At 41.2% G+C, this 19,770-nt stretch overlaps 2 protein-coding genes across 3 annotated transcripts; both read right to left on the bottom strand.

Annotated features, from left to right (window-relative positions):
- Nucleotides 1-98: 98 nt before the first annotated feature.
- LOC110769363 (leucine-rich repeat receptor protein kinase HPCA1-like) lies at nt 99-13,548 on the bottom strand. 2 transcript variants are annotated; one of them, XM_088254456.1, is made up of 18 exons: nt 12,619-13,548; nt 12,179-12,305; nt 12,003-12,074; nt 11,727-11,801; nt 11,547-11,618; nt 11,295-11,456; nt 11,108-11,182; nt 10,932-11,003; nt 8,161-8,229; nt 7,993-8,067; nt 2,866-2,937; nt 2,640-2,774; nt 2,088-2,551; nt 1,849-1,998; nt 1,608-1,747; nt 1,297-1,516; nt 956-1,191; nt 99-862 (listed from the first exon to the last, which is right to left on the bottom strand). In XM_088254456.1, exons 1-18 carry the CDS (start codon nt 12,701-12,703, stop codon nt 350-352), a joined length of 2,814 nt encoding a protein of 937 aa, XP_088110582.1. In that variant the 5' UTR covers nt 12,704-13,548; the 3' UTR covers nt 99-349. The 2 variants fall into 2 exon arrangements, with proteins under 2 accessions (XP_088110582.1, XP_021829005.2); XM_021973313.2 differs by lacking the exons at nt 7,993-8,067; nt 8,161-8,229.
- Nucleotides 13,549-14,141: 593 nt separating this feature from the next.
- Nucleotides 14,142-16,894, bottom strand: LOC110769365 (leucine-rich repeat receptor protein kinase HPCA1-like; the record flags this gene model as incomplete). Its single annotated transcript, XM_088254460.1, has 14 exons — nt 14,142-14,378; nt 14,474-14,608; nt 14,699-14,770; nt 14,890-14,964; nt 15,063-15,131; nt 15,226-15,297; nt 15,394-15,468; nt 15,544-15,618; nt 15,731-15,892; nt 15,986-16,057; nt 16,182-16,256; nt 16,431-16,502; nt 16,591-16,714; nt 16,831-16,894. Coding segments are annotated over 14 exons (1,230 nt in total), but the record flags the coding sequence as incomplete, so codon positions are not given.
- Between the last annotated feature and the right edge of the window lie 2,876 nt (nt 16,895-19,770).

Raw genomic sequence — 19,770 nt, 5'->3', positions numbered from 1 at the left:
GATGGTAAAATTTGGGTAAAGCAGTGAGTCCTAACACAACACAATTCTGAAGGTGATCATGGTACAAAACTCAAAGTAGTAAAATTTTGATGCCATCATTCAGGTCTTACTAAAACTTCATTGCATCCAATCCGAAAAATAAAATTAAAAATAAAAATAAACTTCGTAGCATTCGAGTTTGAGGCCCCTAGGAACATTGTAACATAACACACTAAATTTCTATTTGGCAATTGAAATGAAAGACCACTATATATTCTTTTCCTGTATCTACTTACATTACATATATGGATAGAGAAGAGAAGGTGCAATTTACAAAAGAAGAAATTAACTATGTTGCAGGCCTTTGCTACTACTTGGGTTCAATCTTCGGCGAAACTGCATATCCACCACTGTAATCAAAGGCACCAGTGCTGTCATTCACTTCCCTTTTCAGCAAGCCATCGTTGTACGGATGCTTAGGAGCTCCTTTTGATGCTGCAAATTCCGTGGCTGATGAAGATGCTAATGTTGAGTTTGTGTTCATGCCATCATTCTGCAGAATGGTTTCAATAGCCTTCACAAGCTCACTCATTGTGGGGCGGTCTGCAGCTGATTCTTCAACGCATTGCAGGGCCAGCTCCAGGAACCTCCCAAACCCAATAAGAGTTCCGGGGTTTCGAATGCTTCGATCCATTAACTCCCTCAAACCATAGTGTTCTTCATCATTCTTGTCCATCATCAATTGTACCTCGCGGACGATGTATTTTCCCTTCTCAATAGGCTGCCTAGCCGTTATCAATTCAAGCATCACCACTCCAAAGCTGTATACATCACTCTTCTCAGTTAACTGTTGAGTCGTGTAGTATTCAGGATCAAGATATCCCTGTAAGAACAAAACAGAAACTTAAAGAGTAAAAACTCAAGAATGTGTCAATGGGATGAATATATGTTGAAATGCTAATAACGTAAAGCTTACCAGTGTGCCTTTGACCTGACTTGAGACATACCCTTTTCCACTGTCAGCTACCAGCTTGGACAAGCCAAAATCTGCAACCTTCGCGGTTAAATGTTCATCTAATAGAATGTTGGTGGACTTGACATCTCTGTGAATTATAGGAGGATTTGCAAGCTCATGTAGGTAAGCTAGTCCTCTTGCCGAGCCAAGAGTGATGCGGAGTCTCCTCTTCCAATCAAGATGAATACCAGATCTCCCTGCAATTCATATTTAAGCAAAGGTGAAGTTGGTAACTATGTCTATTGCAAACAAGTTATCTCTATGCAATATGAAATAGCTGAGAGTAAAATCTTTGAACTAACCTGACAAGCTTTCCCTGAGTGTTCCATTAGGCATAAACTCATAAACCAGCATCTGTTCTCCTTGTTCAAAACAAAATCCCAAAAGGCCAACAACATTTTTGTGATGAACTCGCGAGAGCAACTCGATTTCAGTCTTGAACTCAAGGCCACCCTGCATTGATCCTTGCTGAGCTCTTTTGATTGCCACCACTTGTCCATCAGAAAACATGCCCCTGTAAACCTATGGACAACCAACCAAAAGGTAAAAAAAAAAATCCTTTACCTTGAAGCAGAATTTCATAGATGTTACTGAAATACTTGAATTAATATACCTTCCCGTATCCGCCAGATCCTATCTCATTACTGTCAGAGAAATTATTTGTGCACTTCTTAAGCTCATCATAAGAAAACCATCTTGCTCCCTTTAGCTGTGGTGCACCACCACTATCTTTTCCGCTTGGTGCCCAAGAAGCTAGAAGATAGAGAAAAGGAGTGATATAAGCAAACCAACTTCTAATGTCAATGACAGAATTTCAATGTATCCAATCGTAAACAACAAGAATAATTAATTACCAAAAGGTCGGCTTAATCCAATGGCTCTTTCTGCACGTTTCTTTTGCCTAATGGCATATATTCCCACTACCACGAGGCCCAGTACAAGAACTACACAACTAACTGATATCCCAATAATAACACCAGTGTTCATAGAACTTTTATTCCCACCTGAAACAATTTTGAGTTTTTACTGTCAGTTTAATCAATCTTCTAATGCAGGGAAATGGCATACGAAGTAACGATGTGATTTAAATTACCTGGGAAAGTATAAGGAGCTGGAATAAAATAATAGGGTCGAAACCCCTCCGGTGGCTCGAAAATGCTCAAATCAAAACCAATCCTTATAATCTCCGACCTATTAAAATATATTCCTGTAGGTGGAAAGAGTGCCAGCTGAATTTGAAGATGGTCATTACTGTCGAAGAAACGCTTTTCAAGAGAAACTGAACCAGGAGTGAGGCCAAGTTGATCCCGTAGACTCATTTCTAGTAAGTTAAACCTAGTCACATTTGACAAATCCCTGAAAGGGGTTGCTCTGAAATACAATGTTACTTCGAAAGGATATGCACATAGACAACTCTGAGGGCTGTGCTTCTGATTATCGGGGCATGTAATGTGTGCACACTTCGAGCCAGTAGTATACGTTTCTGTATCTTGTTGCGGAGGCTGACAGAATGATTTTGAGCTAGTTCCATCGGCGCAAACTGGGTTCCCTACAAGTCTGCAATATGTAAATGTGACAACTAAGAATGGTGTTGAAAAATACACAACCATAGAAAATCAAGATCAAGGCCCATGAACTGTCTCACATTAATGTATGTTTGTATTCATAACCCGGAGTTATTTTAGGAATCTGATTGTTCCGCAGATCAACAAGCTGCAGTTGTGGACTGATGCTATCACCCAAGTTCAATGTTTCGTTAAACGCATTGTTTTTCAGTTTCCTGTCAAGGGTTAGAAAAAAACATGAATGGCAAGTTTCCTAAAATTACAGTCAAAACTTGATGCTTTCTTCAGTATTCTCCTTAAACTTACACTTGCTGCAATGATGTGATGCTGAACATCTTCTCTGGCACAGTCCCTTCAAGTGCTCCAAATTCTAAAACGCTGTGTTCCATAAAAGTAGAGAATTAAAAACAAAAAATTACAACAAAGTTTTTAGGGTGTCTGTTAACTCATCTTTCCTTTCCTAGCCTACACAGAAGTCAACTTCACAATCTCCTCCTAGCAATTAGCCTTCTGCTGTAAATCAGATTTCCTGCTGTAATTTGGATTGTATTCATGTCTATATTATTTTCTACCTTAAGTAGATATCCTGTACTAGCATAAATAGGGACTTTGTGTAATCTGTCAAATACAAGGAAATATATTTTCTACATGGTATCAGCCTAACCTAGGGTTTCCTCCCTCTCCCTTATTCGATCCAATCCTCCTCTAGGTCCACCTCATGGCTTCGTCTGAATCCATCATCTCCCTCCCTAGCCCCAACTCTTCTCATTTTATCAAGCTTACTGACTCCAACTATCTCCTTTGGCTCCGCCAACTCAAACCCTTCTTAGTCGGTCATGACCTCTGGAAATTTATCGATGGCACTCATAAACAACCTTCTGCCCAAATCTCCCATTCTACCACATATTCATTTGCAACCACCACCGCCACTCTTACCCAAACCAATCCCGCCCATACTCAGTGGTACCAACAAGATCAACTCATTGTTAGCTACATCACCAGTACACTCTCTGAGTCCATTCTCTCTCTCACCGTCGGTTGCACCTCTGCCCGGGATCTCTGGGAGTGCCTCCAACGCCACTTCTCTCAATCCAATATGGCTAGTGAATCTGCTCTTCGTTTTCAACTCATGGATTTACAAAAAGACTCTCAACCCATTGATGCTTACCTTCGTCATGCTAAGTCCCTTGCCGATTCCCTAGTTGCCATCAATGAGCCTTTCTCCCCAAAAGAACTTGTCACTGCTGTGCTTCGGGGTTTAGGACCTAATTACAAAATGCTCATCACGGCCATTCTTAATTTTCCTCCGCTTCCTGACTTTGCTGATCTTCGTGCTCGTTTATTAGCTTTTGACGCACAGGCTCCTCGAATCTCTCCGGATCAAAACACAGCGCTAATGGCCACCCAATCCTCTCCTCACACCACTGGTCATACTTCCTTCCCTTCTCACCGTGGTGGTGGCTCTTCCAGCAATAGGGGCGGTGGTCGCGGTGGCTGGTGCGGTCGCGGCCGTGGTGGTTGGCGCAACTTCTCATCTTCCTGGAGCAACCCGTGGAATGGCTCCCAGCAGCCCCAATGGCCTAATCAACCGTGGCCTTCTTTTTCACCAAGTTCTGGATCTCAAAGCAACTGGCCTTCCTTTCAGCCTCCTTGGGCCCAATCTGCTGCCTCCAGCAAACACTTTACCTGGCCCAACTCAGCCCCTGGTGTCTTGGGACCCGCTTGGTGCACCACCTGCAATACCAATCAACATACTACTGCAACATGTCCCCATCGCTACAATAGCCCAGAATCCTTTCCTCCCTTTGTTGGGGCTCAATTCATGCAACCACCTGACTCCACTTGGTACCTTGACATAGGTGCCACTCATCACATGACTGGTAGCTCTTCTAATCTCCAAAATCAACAGCCATATCAGGGTAATAATTCTGTATTTCTTGGTAATGGAGATTCTCTCTCTATCTCTCATACTAGCTCTCTTCCTCTTCCTTTAGGTTCTCATAAATTTTCTCTTCAAAATGTCTTTTGTCTTCCCTCTCTTCGTACTAATCTTCTTTCTGTTGCCCGTTTTACTCGTGATAATTTAGTTTTCTTTGTCTTTACTCCTGACTTTTATCAAATCTATGACTTACGTACTGGTTCGTTACTCTTTCAGGGCCCTTCTAAAGATGGTCTTTATCGACTTTCCCTCTCCTCTCACTCATCCACTATCCCCCGTGCCCTTACCACCTTGCACTCTCCTGCTTGGCATCGTCGCCTTGGCCATCCATCCCATCCTATGCTCTCTCACTTAGCGCCATCTCTAGGCTCTAAAATTTCTCATGCTTTCTGTAAGGATTGTGCACTTAGCAAATCCACCAAACTATCCTTTATTAGTAATAAAACATTTGCCCCATCTCCCTTTTATTTAATTCACTCTGATGTATGGATGTCCCCGGTCATTTCTATCACTAGTTATCGCTATTATGTCTTGTTCACAAATGACTTTTCCCGTTACTCCTGGATCTATCCAATGCACCATAAAAATGAGGTCTTTTCTCACTTTCAAACCTATCTTGCCAAGGTTAAAAATCAATTTCACACCACTGTGCAAATCCTTCAAAGTGACAATGGCACTGAATATGTTAATAATGCTTTCTCTGATCTTTGCAGTCAACTAGGCATCCATCAACGTTTCTCATGTCCCCACACTCCCCAACAAAATGGCCTAGCTGAACGTAAACACAGACACATTGCCACCATGATCCGTACTTACCACTTCTCACACTCCCCACAATCTCTGGGTCGAAGTTGCCCTCACTGCTGTCCATCTCATAAACCTCTTACCCACTCCTAATCTTCAATGGGATACCCCATAAAATCGTCTCTTCCAACATCCTCCCTCCTACTCTCATCTCTGCGTGTTTGGGTGTTCTTGTTTCCCTTACCTTGGACCATATACTGAAAATAAACTCACCAACCGCTCCCTTGAATGTGTTTTCCTTGGATACAGTTCTCACCACAAAGGTTACCGTTGTTTATATCCCCCTACGGGTCGTGTTTACACGTCCCGCCATGTTTTATTTAACGAAATGCATTTTCCCTTTGAGCATTTGCAGGTATCATCTTCCTCAGGGTATGTGGATATTGAATTCCACCCAATTCTATGTGGATATTGAATTCCACCCAATTCTGTCCTCATCCGCACTTGGGCCCGTATCGATCACTCCTGTCCCAGACTCGCAACCTCACAGCAACTCCCTGGTGCGAACCTTTCCCGCTGCTGTAGCCACAAACCATGGTCTCCTCAATGACACTTCTTCTGCTTTATCCCAGCCATTGCTCCAAACTTATTCACGACGCCCTCGCATACAGCTTTCTCCGCTTGTACCTGCCCCTGTTCCAGCAGCTCCGGACCTCCCAGTTCCAGCAGCTACGAACCCCCCGGTTCCAGCAGCTCCGAACTCCCCAATTCCTGTAGCTCCGAACCCCCCGGTTCCAGCAGCTCCGCAATCTCCTGTTCATCACATGCGCACCCGTCTTCAGGATGGCATTCAAAAGCCCAGGCTTCATACCGACGACACTATCAAATATCCTATTCCTCGTGCCTTATTAACTGTTGTTGAGCATACTGAACCTACTTATTTTTCACAGGCCACTAAGCATCCTGAATGGCGTGACGCCATGACTGAAGAGATTAATGCACTTCTCAAAAATCATACATGGTCTTTGGTTCCTTCCTCTCCGTCTCAGAACTTGGTTAGGTGCAAGTGGGTTTTCCGGATTAAGCGTCACTCTGATGGCTCCATTGAATGCTACAAAGCTCGTCTAGTTGCCAAGGGTTTTCATCAACGTCCGAGCATAGACTATGCTGAAACCTTCAGTCCTATTGTCAAGCCTGCCACCATTCGCACTGTTCTCAGTCTTGCGGTTTCTCGTGGGTGGTCTCTTCGTCAACTTGACGTCAAAAATGCATTTCTCCATGGGTTTCTTCAAGAAGATGTCTACATGGCTCAACCCCCTAGTTTCATTGATCCCGCTCGACCTTCTTATGTTTGCAAGCTCCACAAAGCATTCTATGGCCTCAAACAAGCACCTCGTGCTTGGTTCCATCGCATCAGTACCTTCCTTCTCTCTATGGGCTTTACACGGAGCCAAGCTGACACTTCATTATTTATTTTTCAACAGGCATCCCATACGATCTTTCTTCTTTTATATGCTGACGACATCGTGGTAACTGGCAGTGATCCCACTCATCTCCAACAATTCATCTCTCTTTTAGGTGGCCACTTTGACATCAAAGACCTTGGTCCGCTCAGCTATTTCTTGGGTTTATAGGTTCTCCATAAGGATGGTACTCTCCACATCAATCAACTCAAATATGCACATGATCTTTTACAGAAAGCCAATCTTCTCAACTCCAAACCCGCATCTACTCCATTGGCTGCCAAGGTTCTGCTCTCTGTCTCTGATGGTGCTCTCATCTCCAACCCAGCTGAGTATCGCGAGCTTGTTGGCAGTTTACAGTATCTCACACTTACTCGCCCTAACATGTCTTTTGCCGTCAACACTATTGCTCAGTTCATGAGTGCCCCTCGCACCTCTCACCTTGTTGCCGCCAAATGGATACTTCGGTACATCAAAGGCACTATTGACCTCGGCCTCACATTCACTCCTCAAACTGTCACCGCTCGCCTCTCGGCCTACTCTGATGCGGATTGGGCCGGGTGCCCTGATTCTCATTGGTCGACCACTGGATATGTGATTACTCTTGGAACTAACCTCATCTCATGGTGTTCCAAGAAACAGCCCACAGTCTCGCGATCTAGTACAGAGTCGGAATATCGTGCCCTCTCTCATGCTTGTTCCGAAACCACATGGCTATGCTACCTTCTTCATGAATTGGGTGTGCGGCTTCGATTCCCAGTCCAACTCTTTTGTGACAATCTCAGCACCACGTACATGGCTGCCAATCCAGTTTTCCATGCCCGCACCCGTCACATTGAGTTGGACTATCACTTTGTCCGTGAAAAGGTTGCTCTTGGAAGTCATCAAGTTTGCTTTGTTCCTTCTGTTGACCAACCTGCGGACCTGTTCACCAAAGCCCTTCACAAACCATGACATCAGCATATGTCTTCCAAACTTGTGCATCCTGTGACGCCCAGTTTGCTGGGGGGTGTTAACGTAGCTTTCCTTTCCTAGCCTACACAGAAGTCAACTTCACAATCTCCTCCTAGCAATTAGCCTTTCCTGCTGTAAATCAGATTTCCTGCTATAATTTGGATTGTATTCATGTCTATATTATTTCCTACCTTAATTAGATATCCTGTACTAGCATAAATAGGGACTTTGTGTAATCTGTCAAATACAAGGAAATATATTTTCTACAGTGTCCTTTTCCAAGACTCATTCATAGATACTAAGACATTTTTGTGTAACCTCCTAAGGACTTACATAGCGGTGATTGAGGGTAAGTTTGAGAACCAATGTGGAGCTTCTGATGGGTCAAATGAGTTGTTACTCAGGTCTCTGAAGTAAAATCATTAGGATTTATCAGTACAACAAAACAACAACTTGCAGGAAACTTGAAACTTGAAATGACAGCTCCATGCCACTACTCACACATATTTGAGGGAACTCATTCCAGTTAAGTTCGGTAGAGGGCCTGACAACTTGTTGTGGGCCAAATTTCTGGAAGAGAACAAAAACTCATGTAAAAGATGATTAAGAATAATTAAGATTAAGGTAACTGTTAACAGCACATTAGAGTATCCTCTTAGGGCTCGTTTGGTATGCATGATTGCCATGGACTAAACTAAATATTGGGACTGTCTTGGATTGGCTTGGCTTGGCATAAGCTGGATAAGACTTGTTCTGTGTTTGGTGCACGATTGGACTAGGACTAAATTTTTTTGACTTTTTTTATTTCTTATTTTAAAAAAAAGGCAAGTGGATTTATTTGTTTTGTTTTTTTAACTTTTCTTTTTTCGTTCTCTGCTGTTTTATTTTCTTCTTCCAACCTACGACTTCTTCATCTTTTTCTTCTCCCTCTTCTCTCCTTCTCCACTTCTTCTCAATCTATATGTCTCTCTGCTTCTTAATTGAAAATTTTATATTCTCTCATTTTCCTATTTCACTATTTCTCTCTTCACCCTCCTCTCTCTTCAATAGCCACATGCCCAAACCCCACAATCTAAATTTGGGAATTTGCTTCTTTGAGGAGGCTTCTGCCTGGGTGGGTTCTTTGATGATGAATTGCTTGATGGTTAGCTATTGTTTTATGAGGTTCTTCCCCAATTTCATAAAAAGAAAAAGCGATTTGAATTAATTGATTTATTTCCTCCATTTGGGTTTTGTAGCAGACTTAGAGAGAGAGAGAGAGAGAGAGAGAGAGAGAGAGAGAGAGAGAGAGAGAGTGAGAGAGAGCAGCTGACATGGATGAGGGTTGGAGGCCATGGCTGTGACGAGGTTTCTGCTTAGGTGGGAGTTGATGGCTGTGACAAGGTGTGTGGTGGGGTGGGAACTAATGGCAAAGACGAAGGCGTGGCGAGGGGAGGAAGTCGTGAGCGATGAGGAGGGGATTATTTGTCCCCCCTCACAGACGGATCTCAGTAAGCCCAGTTAAGAAGGTGTTTTTGGTGGGCCCCAGATTATTAATCTCATTTAAAACTAGAACCATATGACAACAAATGGGATAATTTTTGAGTGATGCTAAATGAACCCTAAATTAAATGAGTACACCCTATGATTTAAGTACACCATAATATTTAAATCAAAATGTAAAATTAACTAAATACACCCTATTTAACTACACAAAATACCCTTGGTACACCCTAATAAACTATATCACATCTCATTTGCCACGTCATATTTTAATTTCTTCTAAAGCTTTTGTTCTTCACATTAAAAGGAGTCAATTTGAACAAATCTGGTTTTTTTTGTTCTGCAAATTTCTTTTTTTTTTTTCTTTTTTTTCTTTTTAATGTTCTGATCTCAATGGGGTTTTGATTTAGTCTTCAAATAACGAATTTATTCAAACTGGTTCGACAGCAAGCCATATGGGTCTAATAGCTACTTCAAACTTGATTCAAATGAAAACTAATTCCCAAATGCCTTCTTATATTTGAACTTTAGATCCAACTAATATCTTCAATGATTGTTATGAATAGTTAGATGGTCTTCCACTTTCAGATTTGGTCTCTTAATAATTTCCTTAACTTTCATCTCTAATGGAGTTGTTGGGCAGCAATGGAGGGCTGTTGATCGGTAAAGGAAGGGGCAAAGGAACGAACATTCAACAATACCTCTTTGCACCACCGCCAATGCTCGTTGTCGTCAACATCAAGTAGTACGAATACGTTTGATTAGGGTTGGATATGGGTGAGTAGGGTGTACTTATTAAAACTATATTTGTTTTACAATTCAATATATCCTTTTTGGTCATTTTATATTAGGGTAAATTAGTCATTCAATAAATAGTTTGGTAGTAGGGTGTACTCAGTTAATTTTATGGTTCATTTAGTAGCACTCTAATTTTTTAGAGATTTTCTATTTAAATCCCGCACTTCTCTTTGTTCACCCCAATACTTAAATCATTAAGCTATAAGTTTTATTATTGTGTAAAAAGACAAAAAAGGTCATCCAACTTAATAATTAACCCTAGTACATCTATATAGACACCCCACACACCCCACCACTCTTCCTATTAAGTTTTAGAAAAATACAAACTCCTCTACATTCTATTGCCAGATTACTTTTCTCTTTTAAAGACGTAGAACATTGACGAGCCTACCTCTTTAAATATGCGTGGGAGTTTATGGAAAGGCTTGTTGATTGTCAACTCAACAATACCCAAGTGTTGAAATTCCAGTTACAGTTCTTGGAGAGAGGTAAAGTTGTTCTCTTTCTCTAGAAAGTATTAAATTTCGGGTTTGGGGTTCCATTTGTTTGTGTTTTTTTTCTATTGGGAACAAAGAAAATTGTGGGGTTTAAATAGAAAATCTCTTTTATTTCTTATTTTTTCAATTTGGGGTGCATTTAAGGGTAGTTTGGGAAGATAGTGGGGTTTTCTTAGAAATTGTGAAAATTTAAATAAAAAGATGGGATGAACTTAGAACATGGGGTGAACTAAGAGAAGTGTGGGGTTTAAATAGAAAATCTCATTTTTTATCCAAGCCAGTCCAAGTTAGGGAGGTGTACCAAACAAGCCCTTAGAGACTTGATACTCATTCATTGACATTTGTTAGGTTGCTGATATTTGAGGGGAAATTTCCTGTCAGAGCATTTCTATCAAGCCGACTGTTGCAAACAAGAAGGTTTTGAATCCAATAGGTGTCAAGAAGCAGATACTTGTATGTGAAAGAATAACAAAATCGAGCTGTTTTTGTACTCACAGAACCTCAAGAGTCTGAACGTGTGCTATGGTTGATGGAATCTCCCCAATAAATTGATTTTCATCAAACAAACTGCAGTTGAAGAATGACAAGCAGTTAGATAAATAAAAGTATAGAACATAAACTGATAGATGGCATCTGGCTAAATTAAAAAATGATCGATGGGATCAACTTACATGTGTATCAGTTTCATCTCAGAGCTGAAAAGTTCGGGTGGAATGGTACCTGAAAGCTGGTTCTTGTTGAAATGGCTGCATGTCCATATTATCAGTTTAATGTTTATGCAATAAGCAATGGCATAATCCCTATTAGAATTTCATCTTTTCACAATGGAGAGAGTTTGGGAAATGGAAAAATACTCACAAGTGTTCAGCCTTCAATAGTTTGTCTAAGCCTGAGGTAACGTTGGTTGAAATTGGTAGAGTTCCAGTCAACTGATTGCCTGCCAGGTCCAACCAGAAAAGTTTGGAGAGTTTACCCAAAGAAGGAGGTATTTTACCAGTGAAGTTATTCGTATTCAGAGCCCTGAAAAGAACAAAAGATTTATATAAAGTTGGGAAAGAAAAAACTCAAAATGGTTTGCACTAACAGTATGATTATCGATTCAATTCTTACAAGAAAGTTAGCTCTCCAAGATTGCCCAGCTCATCTGGAATATTGCCACTGAAGCTGCAGCCAGCCAGGATCCTGAAAGATGAAAAGAGTCTTGTATACTTATCCAATATAAAAACTTATATTGCGTATACAAAGTTCAAAAGGTGTAAATATGAAAATTGCTTGCTAATTTGTTCTTACAGGAAATTTAACTTGCTCAGATCCCCTAATTGTGAAGACAGAGAACCCCTGAGGCCTTTGTTGAATGAAAGGTCCCTGCAATGTTAACGTTTCTACTTCGTTACAAAAAGGATGCCATGCTAATCAGAGATTGAGTGATAACAAAATAATTGATACTGGAAAAGAAATATGTTTGATGCATATGTTTACATACTGAATCTGTTGCATTGCATCTCGGTTCAATTCATAATGTGCTGCAAACATAATGCTGGTACAAAGAGGAGCAATTATACTCACAAGGATCTTAATTCAGAGAGTATCCCGATATCGCCTTCAATTTGTCCTTCCAAGTTCATTGCTGATAATCTCCTGCACATAAAAAGTGCAAGGTTGAAAATTTGTGTAAGAAAGTAAGTCACCAATGCCCAGAACTACAAGGATCGCATGAAAATTCAAAGATGAACAATGCTCACAATTCAGTCACCCTCGAATTGTTGCAGGTGACTCCTTCCCATTTCATTCGACAGGGATCATTTGACTTGTCGTTCCAGCTGGGTGGAAGATTCTTCCATGCCTCCTTCAAGGATATGAAAATAACAGCTGGACCAACAGACTTACAAATCAATCTACTACCTTAACACAAAGTTTGTACACACATATGTGCAGGATGTTCAACTTACAATCAAAATTTAGCCAAAACATTAAGAAAAACTTGCATTAAACACAAACTAAATGGACTAATTACCAAGTTTGCATGCAAAAACATGAGAAACAGGAGGATCAACATGATATTGCAAATTCTTTCCTAAGTCAACGCATATCTAGGCCAAAGCTCAAACTACCAAAACCCCAATTTCCCATTAACTAGGAAATCAATAAATGGACAAATAAACATTGATAATTGAGACCATACCATCATTGGGGTCTGTTTCAGAAAAGATCACATGAATCCCAGCAGAGCAGAAAGCCAGAAAGAGCAGCAACCGCATGGTTGCCATGGTGGTGAAGGAGCAAGCAAATCAAGAAAACTGGTGTACTCTGTGAGGCTGATCAGCTAGTAAGCAGAGGTCCAAAAAAGCACATTTCTATTTACCCCAGATGGTCAAAAAAGCACTTTGCAAAGACTTCCCTCCACACAGACACACCCTTCAATTCAATTCCTTCCACTTTGCCAACTACACCACTTGAAGATTTTTATTTAATGAGTCCTTGACAGCATGTGCATGCATGTATGCACATGCGCATGTACATGTTCCCACCAATTCAGAACAAGTTTTGCTTTGAGAGCTTGATTTGGTGAGTTGGGTTTTTTCAACTGTCTTCAAAAAATACGTGCAGGCACAGAGTGAGAGAGAGAGAGAACAGAAAAAGGGGTCCCAGAAGCTGACATGAAAATCAAGGCTCTCGGGCGTGGCCAGGACGAATTCATGGTTTGATCCACTTGTCATGTTGAATGGATGAAAAGGTTTTCATTCGTAAGAAATGGATAAAGACAAGACCTTTGTAACTCAATATTTTGCCTCACTAGGGTCTTTTCCTTTGCTTTACTTGGTATTCAAGCATTTACTGGGTATTCAAGCATTTAATTTAAGATGAGATCCACATGATGATTGTTTTCACAAAACAAAAATCTAATTCTATGGTACGACTGCTTCTAAATACAACCAAGTTTATTCTACAAAAGATAAGAATATTTTTTGTGCACACCTAAAATTATAGTAGCAAAACCAACCATGAACAATAATTATGATATCTTACAGCTTCTCCAATTCCAATTGCTGAATTCAGTATCCTTCCTTTCCTACTGCCTTCAATAGTGAGTTTGACCAAATTACCTTTGAGAGGGCAATCCCAAAGCTAATAGAATGTTATGAATCCTATGAAACAATTCAATTGGGTATCTCCTTAAGTTGTATCGAGTCATTTTCAGATAAAATTTTACACATTAATTCAGCCCAGTTGAAGATAATATCCATACAACATGAAAGGCCGAAGATGACTTATTTAAAAATATATATATTAAAAATTTAATGTGACAGTTGATGGGGATTTAGAGTTGTCATATTTTTATGACTGTACAATGCGCATGTACGACAGGACATATTTTCATGTGGGTTGGTTTCGTTTGTTGAGGCTTCACGCTCTTCATTCATGGCGTTGAAGACGAAAGACAGAGACTAGCAGAGAGAATGGGTCAAAATAAACAACATACACTGGTGAAGGGGAAGATTTTTTGTCAAATGATCAAAACCTCACAATCTCAATTAATTATAGGGGCCAAGGCTCTATGGCCTAATGGGAGCAAAAAATCTTGGCTTTTTAAAAGTTAGGTCTGAGGCGTTTGCATGCGGAACTTTTCAAAGCACGAATTCATGACATTAGCTTGTTTGATAGAAGAAGCTTCACCAAATAAAATTTGATCACATGTAAAGAAAGAACAAATGGGATATCAAGGAGAGAAAATGATTCTCCATTTTTACAATATTGACTTGACTTGGATTGGAAGAACTTAGATGAAGCTACACAGGCATCCCCATTTTTGCACCATTTTCCACAAGTTGGCCAAAAGCTCTCATCTTGACCATTTAAGATTTTGTAGTTTGATGAGGAGGCTGACAGAAAGTAGCATTTGATGCACCAGAACTACTGCTGCAGACCGGGTTCCCGAAAAGTCTGCAACTTGTAAAAGTGACAACCAAGAGTGATGATGAGGGGAAAATACACAATTATCATAGGAAATCAAGATCAAGGCCCATCAACTGTCTCACATTAATGTATTTTTGTATTCATAACCCAGACTTATTCTCGAAATCTGATTGTTCTGCAGATCAACAAGCTGCAGTTGTGGGTTGATGCTATCGCTCATGTTCAACATATCGTTAAACGCATTGTATTTGAGCTTCCTGTCAAGAGTTAAAAAACATGATCAGTTTCATAAATTTACAGTGAAAACTTTGATGCATGTATTCTTGAGTGTTCTCCCTGGAACTTACACTAGCTGTAAATTTGGACGGCTGAAAAGCTTCTCTGGCACAACCCCTTGAAGTGATCCAAATTCTATGGCTCTGTGTGCCATAAAAGGAGAGAAGTTCAACAAAGGATTTCAAATAAAGTTTTCAAAGTTTACTTTTCTTAGACTTGTGAAGAGATACAAAGACTTTTATACAACCTCCTGAGAACTTACAAAGTGGTGAGTGAGGGTAAGGTTGTGAACCAAAGTGGAGCTTCTGATGGGTCAAATGAGTTGTTGCTAAGGTCTCTGAGAGTAAAACATTAGGATTTGTCAGTACAACAGAAAAACAAACAATTTGCAGGAATATTGGAACTAGAAATGATAGCTCCATGTCTTCTACTCACACATAATTGAGGGAATTCATTCCACTTAAGTCAGGTAGAGGGCCTGACAAGTAGTTGTGAGCGAAATTTCTGGAAGAGAATATATAAACCATGAAAAATCAGATTAACAACCAACAAGATGATGGTTAAATAGAACAGTAGAGTCTGCAAAATTGATACTCACAATTTGTTGACATTCGTAAGGTAGTTAAGATTTGAGGGGACACTTCCAGCCAGAGCGTTTGTATCAAGCCGACTGTTGCAAACAGGATTGTCTTGAGTCCAATTGTTGTCAAGAAGCATATACTTAGAAGTGGAAAATAAAACAAAGAAATTCAAGATTTGGTTTTACTTACAGACCTCAAGAGTCTTAATAAGTCCTAATGTTACTGGAATAGTACCAGTAAACCTATTTCTGTCAAGCAACCTGCAAGCGAAGAACGAATATCAGTTAGACGAAATAAAAATAGAGAACATAAACTAGTTGATGGGATCAACTTACAAGTGTATCAGTGCCATCTTAGAGCTGAAAAGTTTGGCCAGTGTGAAACCTGAAAGCTGGTTCTTGTTCAAATGGCTGCATGTTCATAAAATCATTTTAGTGCTTATGCAATATACAGTGGAATAATCCCTATCAAAATTTTACTTTTTCACAATGGAGAAGAGTTGGGATATGGATAATTGCTCACAAGTGTTTAGCCTTCAACAGGAGGTCTAAGCCAGGGGAATGGTAGGTCGAAATTGGAATTGTTCCAGTCAACTGATTGTCTGCCAGGTCCAGCCAGTAGAGTTTGGAGAGTTTGCCCAAAGAAGGACGTATGGCACCAGAAAAGTTATTTGAATTCAGAGCCCTAAGAAGGACCAGAGATTTACATAAAGTTGGGAAAATAAAAAACTCATATTGACTTGATGCACTAAAAGCATGATTACGAATATTTTCTTACAAGAAGGATAGCTCTGCAAGATTGCCTAATTCATCTGGAATTTCACCATTGAAGCTGCAACCAGCTAGGATCCTAAAAGATGAAAAGTGTCATGAATTCTCATTCAATATATATAAAAAATAAAAAATGTATGTTGCATTTGCATATACAGTGCTCAAATTGGAAATATGAAAATTGCTTGCTCATTTGTTCTTACAGGATATTTAAATTTGTCAGATTCCCTAATCTTGGAGAGAGAGGACCTGTGAGGCCAGGGTTGAATGAAAGGTTCCTGCACAGTGTGAGTGTTTCAGCTTCAATAATCAAACATTAAGAGATATCAAAATAACTGACACTGCAAAAGAAATATGTTTCAAGTGTATGCTTTACATATTTTAAAACTCACTTCAAATTGGCAGTATTCTGCAAATACAATGCTGGTAAAAAGAGGACAAATCATACTCACAAGAATCTTAATTCAGTGAGTCCACCAATGTCACCATAAAGTTTCCCGTTGAGGCTCGTGTTTGATAATCCCCTGCACATAAAAGAAAAAATTTATAGTAAGGGAAGAAAGTGATATCATTGCCCTTTAACTACAAAGACAGATCAACAGCAACACTCACAGTCCAGACACCCTTGAATTGTTGCAGGTGACTCCCTCCCACCGGGAATCACAGGGATCATTTGACTTGTCCCAACTGGGTGGCGTATTTTGCCACGAATTCTTCAAGGATAGGAGCACAGCAGCTGAATCGACACGCTTATAAATCAATCAAACTACCCTTAAAAGAGCTTTTAGGCATATATGTGCAGAATCTTCATTTTTCAATTAACATAAAAGAGGAGATCTTGCAAGAACATACCATCATTGGGGTCTGTGACAAAGGAGATCATGCAAATCCCTGCAGAATAGACGATAGCCAGAAAGAGAAGTGTTTACACCATAATCAACCGAGCATATCAAGCACCAAGGCATACATGCCTTCTTCCCTGCCGAAGGAAGACACTCCTTCTTCCATGCCGAGGGAAGATACTCTTCCAAGGCAACCAACACCTACCGAAGCTCCCGACTGCCGAACCTAGCCCCCAAGGACACGTGTCACCACCACAACAACTTGCACAAAGTCCCACATCGAAACTTTGTGCAAGCCTTCCATTTTCACCTCCCTATAAATAGGGAACAGTACCCAAGACGAAAGGGGTAATTATTTTCTCACATTTACTGTTACTCTGCCAAAATTACCACTTATAGCTGACTTAAGCATCGGAGAGCCTTCGGCAGGCACCACACCGATGTCCAAAGCTCAACGACTCCTTCTTCCACTTTGTCTTCTGCAGGTTACACAGTTACCGAAGGTCCACACCTTCTTCCCTGCTGAAGACCTAAAATCTCTCTATCTAAGTTGACCTCCCAAAAAGAGCATCAACTATTCGGCGCCGTTTGTAGGAATCGACTTTTGAATCCCAACTCCCTCTACCAGCTTCGCTGGCTCCTTCCCCTATCAAGCCTCGTCGCCTCTTCTTCACCCCACATTCTGCTATGCCGAGCGAGGCCAGCCATGATACCCAGCGCCACACCCCCCGTGGGGATTCCTCCCGAAAGAAACCTTTGGCAGAGGTGGAGCGCCTCCGTGCCAGTGTCGCCAAGATGTCGGAGAACTACGAACACCTATGTACCAAGAATGTCGAGCTGAAGCGTAACTGGGAGAACACTCGTCACCAGTTGGTTCAGCAAGACCTCACTCAGGATGTTGAGCACACCCAGCTGAACCAACCTATCATCTCCCGTCATAGCGCCCCCATTCAATCTAGGCCTGACAACGGCAAAGGCCATTTTCACCCAGGGACAACCAAGTCATGGCTCTTCCACGTCTCCCCACCAAAGGATCGGCCCCATGTTCCAACCAAAATCTACAAAGATTGCCGGGATCGTATCTTAGAGATGCGGCAAAAGCCTATCCCTATTAACGTCGACCTTAGTGACCCGCGAGTGGCACACCTCGGCCCCCTGCCGAAGCCAACCTGCGTGCCTACCCAGGAAGAAGTTGGGGACTCAGATGATTGGGAACCTTACAACCCCGAAGATTGGGAGCCATACAATTTCGAAGACTTCGAGAAGTGGAAAGATTACCCACCCAAACCCACCTCACACCACAAGCCTTCGGCACCCGATGCTCTCCCACATGCCGACCCGACCATGCGCCTCCTCTTCGAGAAAGTCTGACGCCTTGAGAATGAGCAACACCGCAGCCATGATACCCTCTGGGCGAAGCCACAACCTGGCCCTTTCACTGCACGTATCCTCAACTATCATCAGGAGAAGGACATTCAACCACTTTGTATTGCCTTTTACACAGGCACGGAGAATACCCTGACCCATATCCATTCCTTCCAGTTAGCCCTGGGTTGCAAGGGTCTTAGTGATGAAGGAATGTGTCTCTTTTTCCCTTCTACCCTCAGTGGTGCTGCCCTGAATTGGTTCTACCGGTTGAACCCCCAGACTATCAACTCCTTTGATAGCTTGAAGCAAACCTTCCTCGACCATTTCATGATCCAGACTGATCGCTTGTACTCCGCGGATGACCTCTACATGCTTCGGCAGGGTGAGGACGAACCCCTTCGGGAATATGTCGCCCGCTTCAGCTACGAGTACTCTCGTTGCCCAGACACAAATGATTGAGCTGCCTTCAGCGCTTTCAAAAGTGGCCTTCGAGAATCCAACTTCCGCTACCTAGTCCACAACAACCCATGGAACACATATGCGAAGCTGGTGAAGCAGGCAACCATTCACGCCAAGGCCGAGTACTTTAACACCAAATGTGGCCTAGCCAACCAGCCAAAGAGCACCTTCAGCGATCCCCCATCCGCTTTGGCACCCACCCCATCCAAACCTCACCATTCAGCTCCCATTCCTAACAATCAGGGTACCCAGCACCCTGTTGTGTAGATACAGCTGCACCAAAATGGATTCAGTTGCATCCTCAACTTGTGATACTCGCAAGTGCACGAGCCGTTTGGTAGTATAGCATATGTAAGTGCGAGGTCGATCCCACGAGGATTGGTGATTGAATGATCCAATTCATTTTTCCTACACAAAACAGAAATGAAAAAGAAAGGAAATAAATAAAACAAGGAAGAAAGAAATAACTAACTCAAGCAGATAAGTTCCCAAGTTCAATTAGATTAATGGATTGATTCTAGCTAAAGTATGATTAAGCCATGGTGTTTGGTCATAACCTTGTGTTCCTAATTCCCTAATTTGATCATTTGTTGTCTAACCTAAAATTAAGCATTAGGAACCCATTAAGCATAGAAGAACAATTTAAACAACCAAGCATGTATCTAATCCCTGTTGTCGAATGTCCATACATACTCTTCCTATTCATAGTTCAATTCGAATTAAAGCATGGTGTCTACTCTTAATTCAAACCAAGATAGCTAACATGCAAGCCTAAATGGTGATCAATCATTCAAACTAGCATATTAACTTATAAGCATAATGAATAAGAACAAAAACCATAATTGAAACTTGGAAACTAATCAAACTTGAAACTAAAGAAAAGAATGTACATTACAAGAAAAATAAATTACAACTAAGAAAACATTAAAGAAAGCTAGAATTGAGAACTAGAAAGCAAAACTAAGAGAATTTGAGGGAGAGAAGGGAAGGGAGCTCTAGAGAAGTGTTTGAGAGCTCCCCCCCTTGGGGTGTGTTTACAAGCTTGGGAAACCTCACTATATATAGGCCTAAGGAAGCTGAAAATCTGAATTAAGTATGGCTAATGCATACAACACTTGTTTTA

The sequence above is a fragment of the Prunus avium genome, chromosome 6 (assembly GCF_965620075.1).
Source record: "Prunus avium chromosome 6, drPruAviu1.hap1.1, whole genome shotgun sequence".
NCBI classification, from domain to species: domain Eukaryota; kingdom Viridiplantae; phylum Streptophyta; class Magnoliopsida; order Rosales; family Rosaceae; genus Prunus; species Prunus avium.
This window is presented reverse-complemented; position numbering and strand designations above follow the sequence as displayed.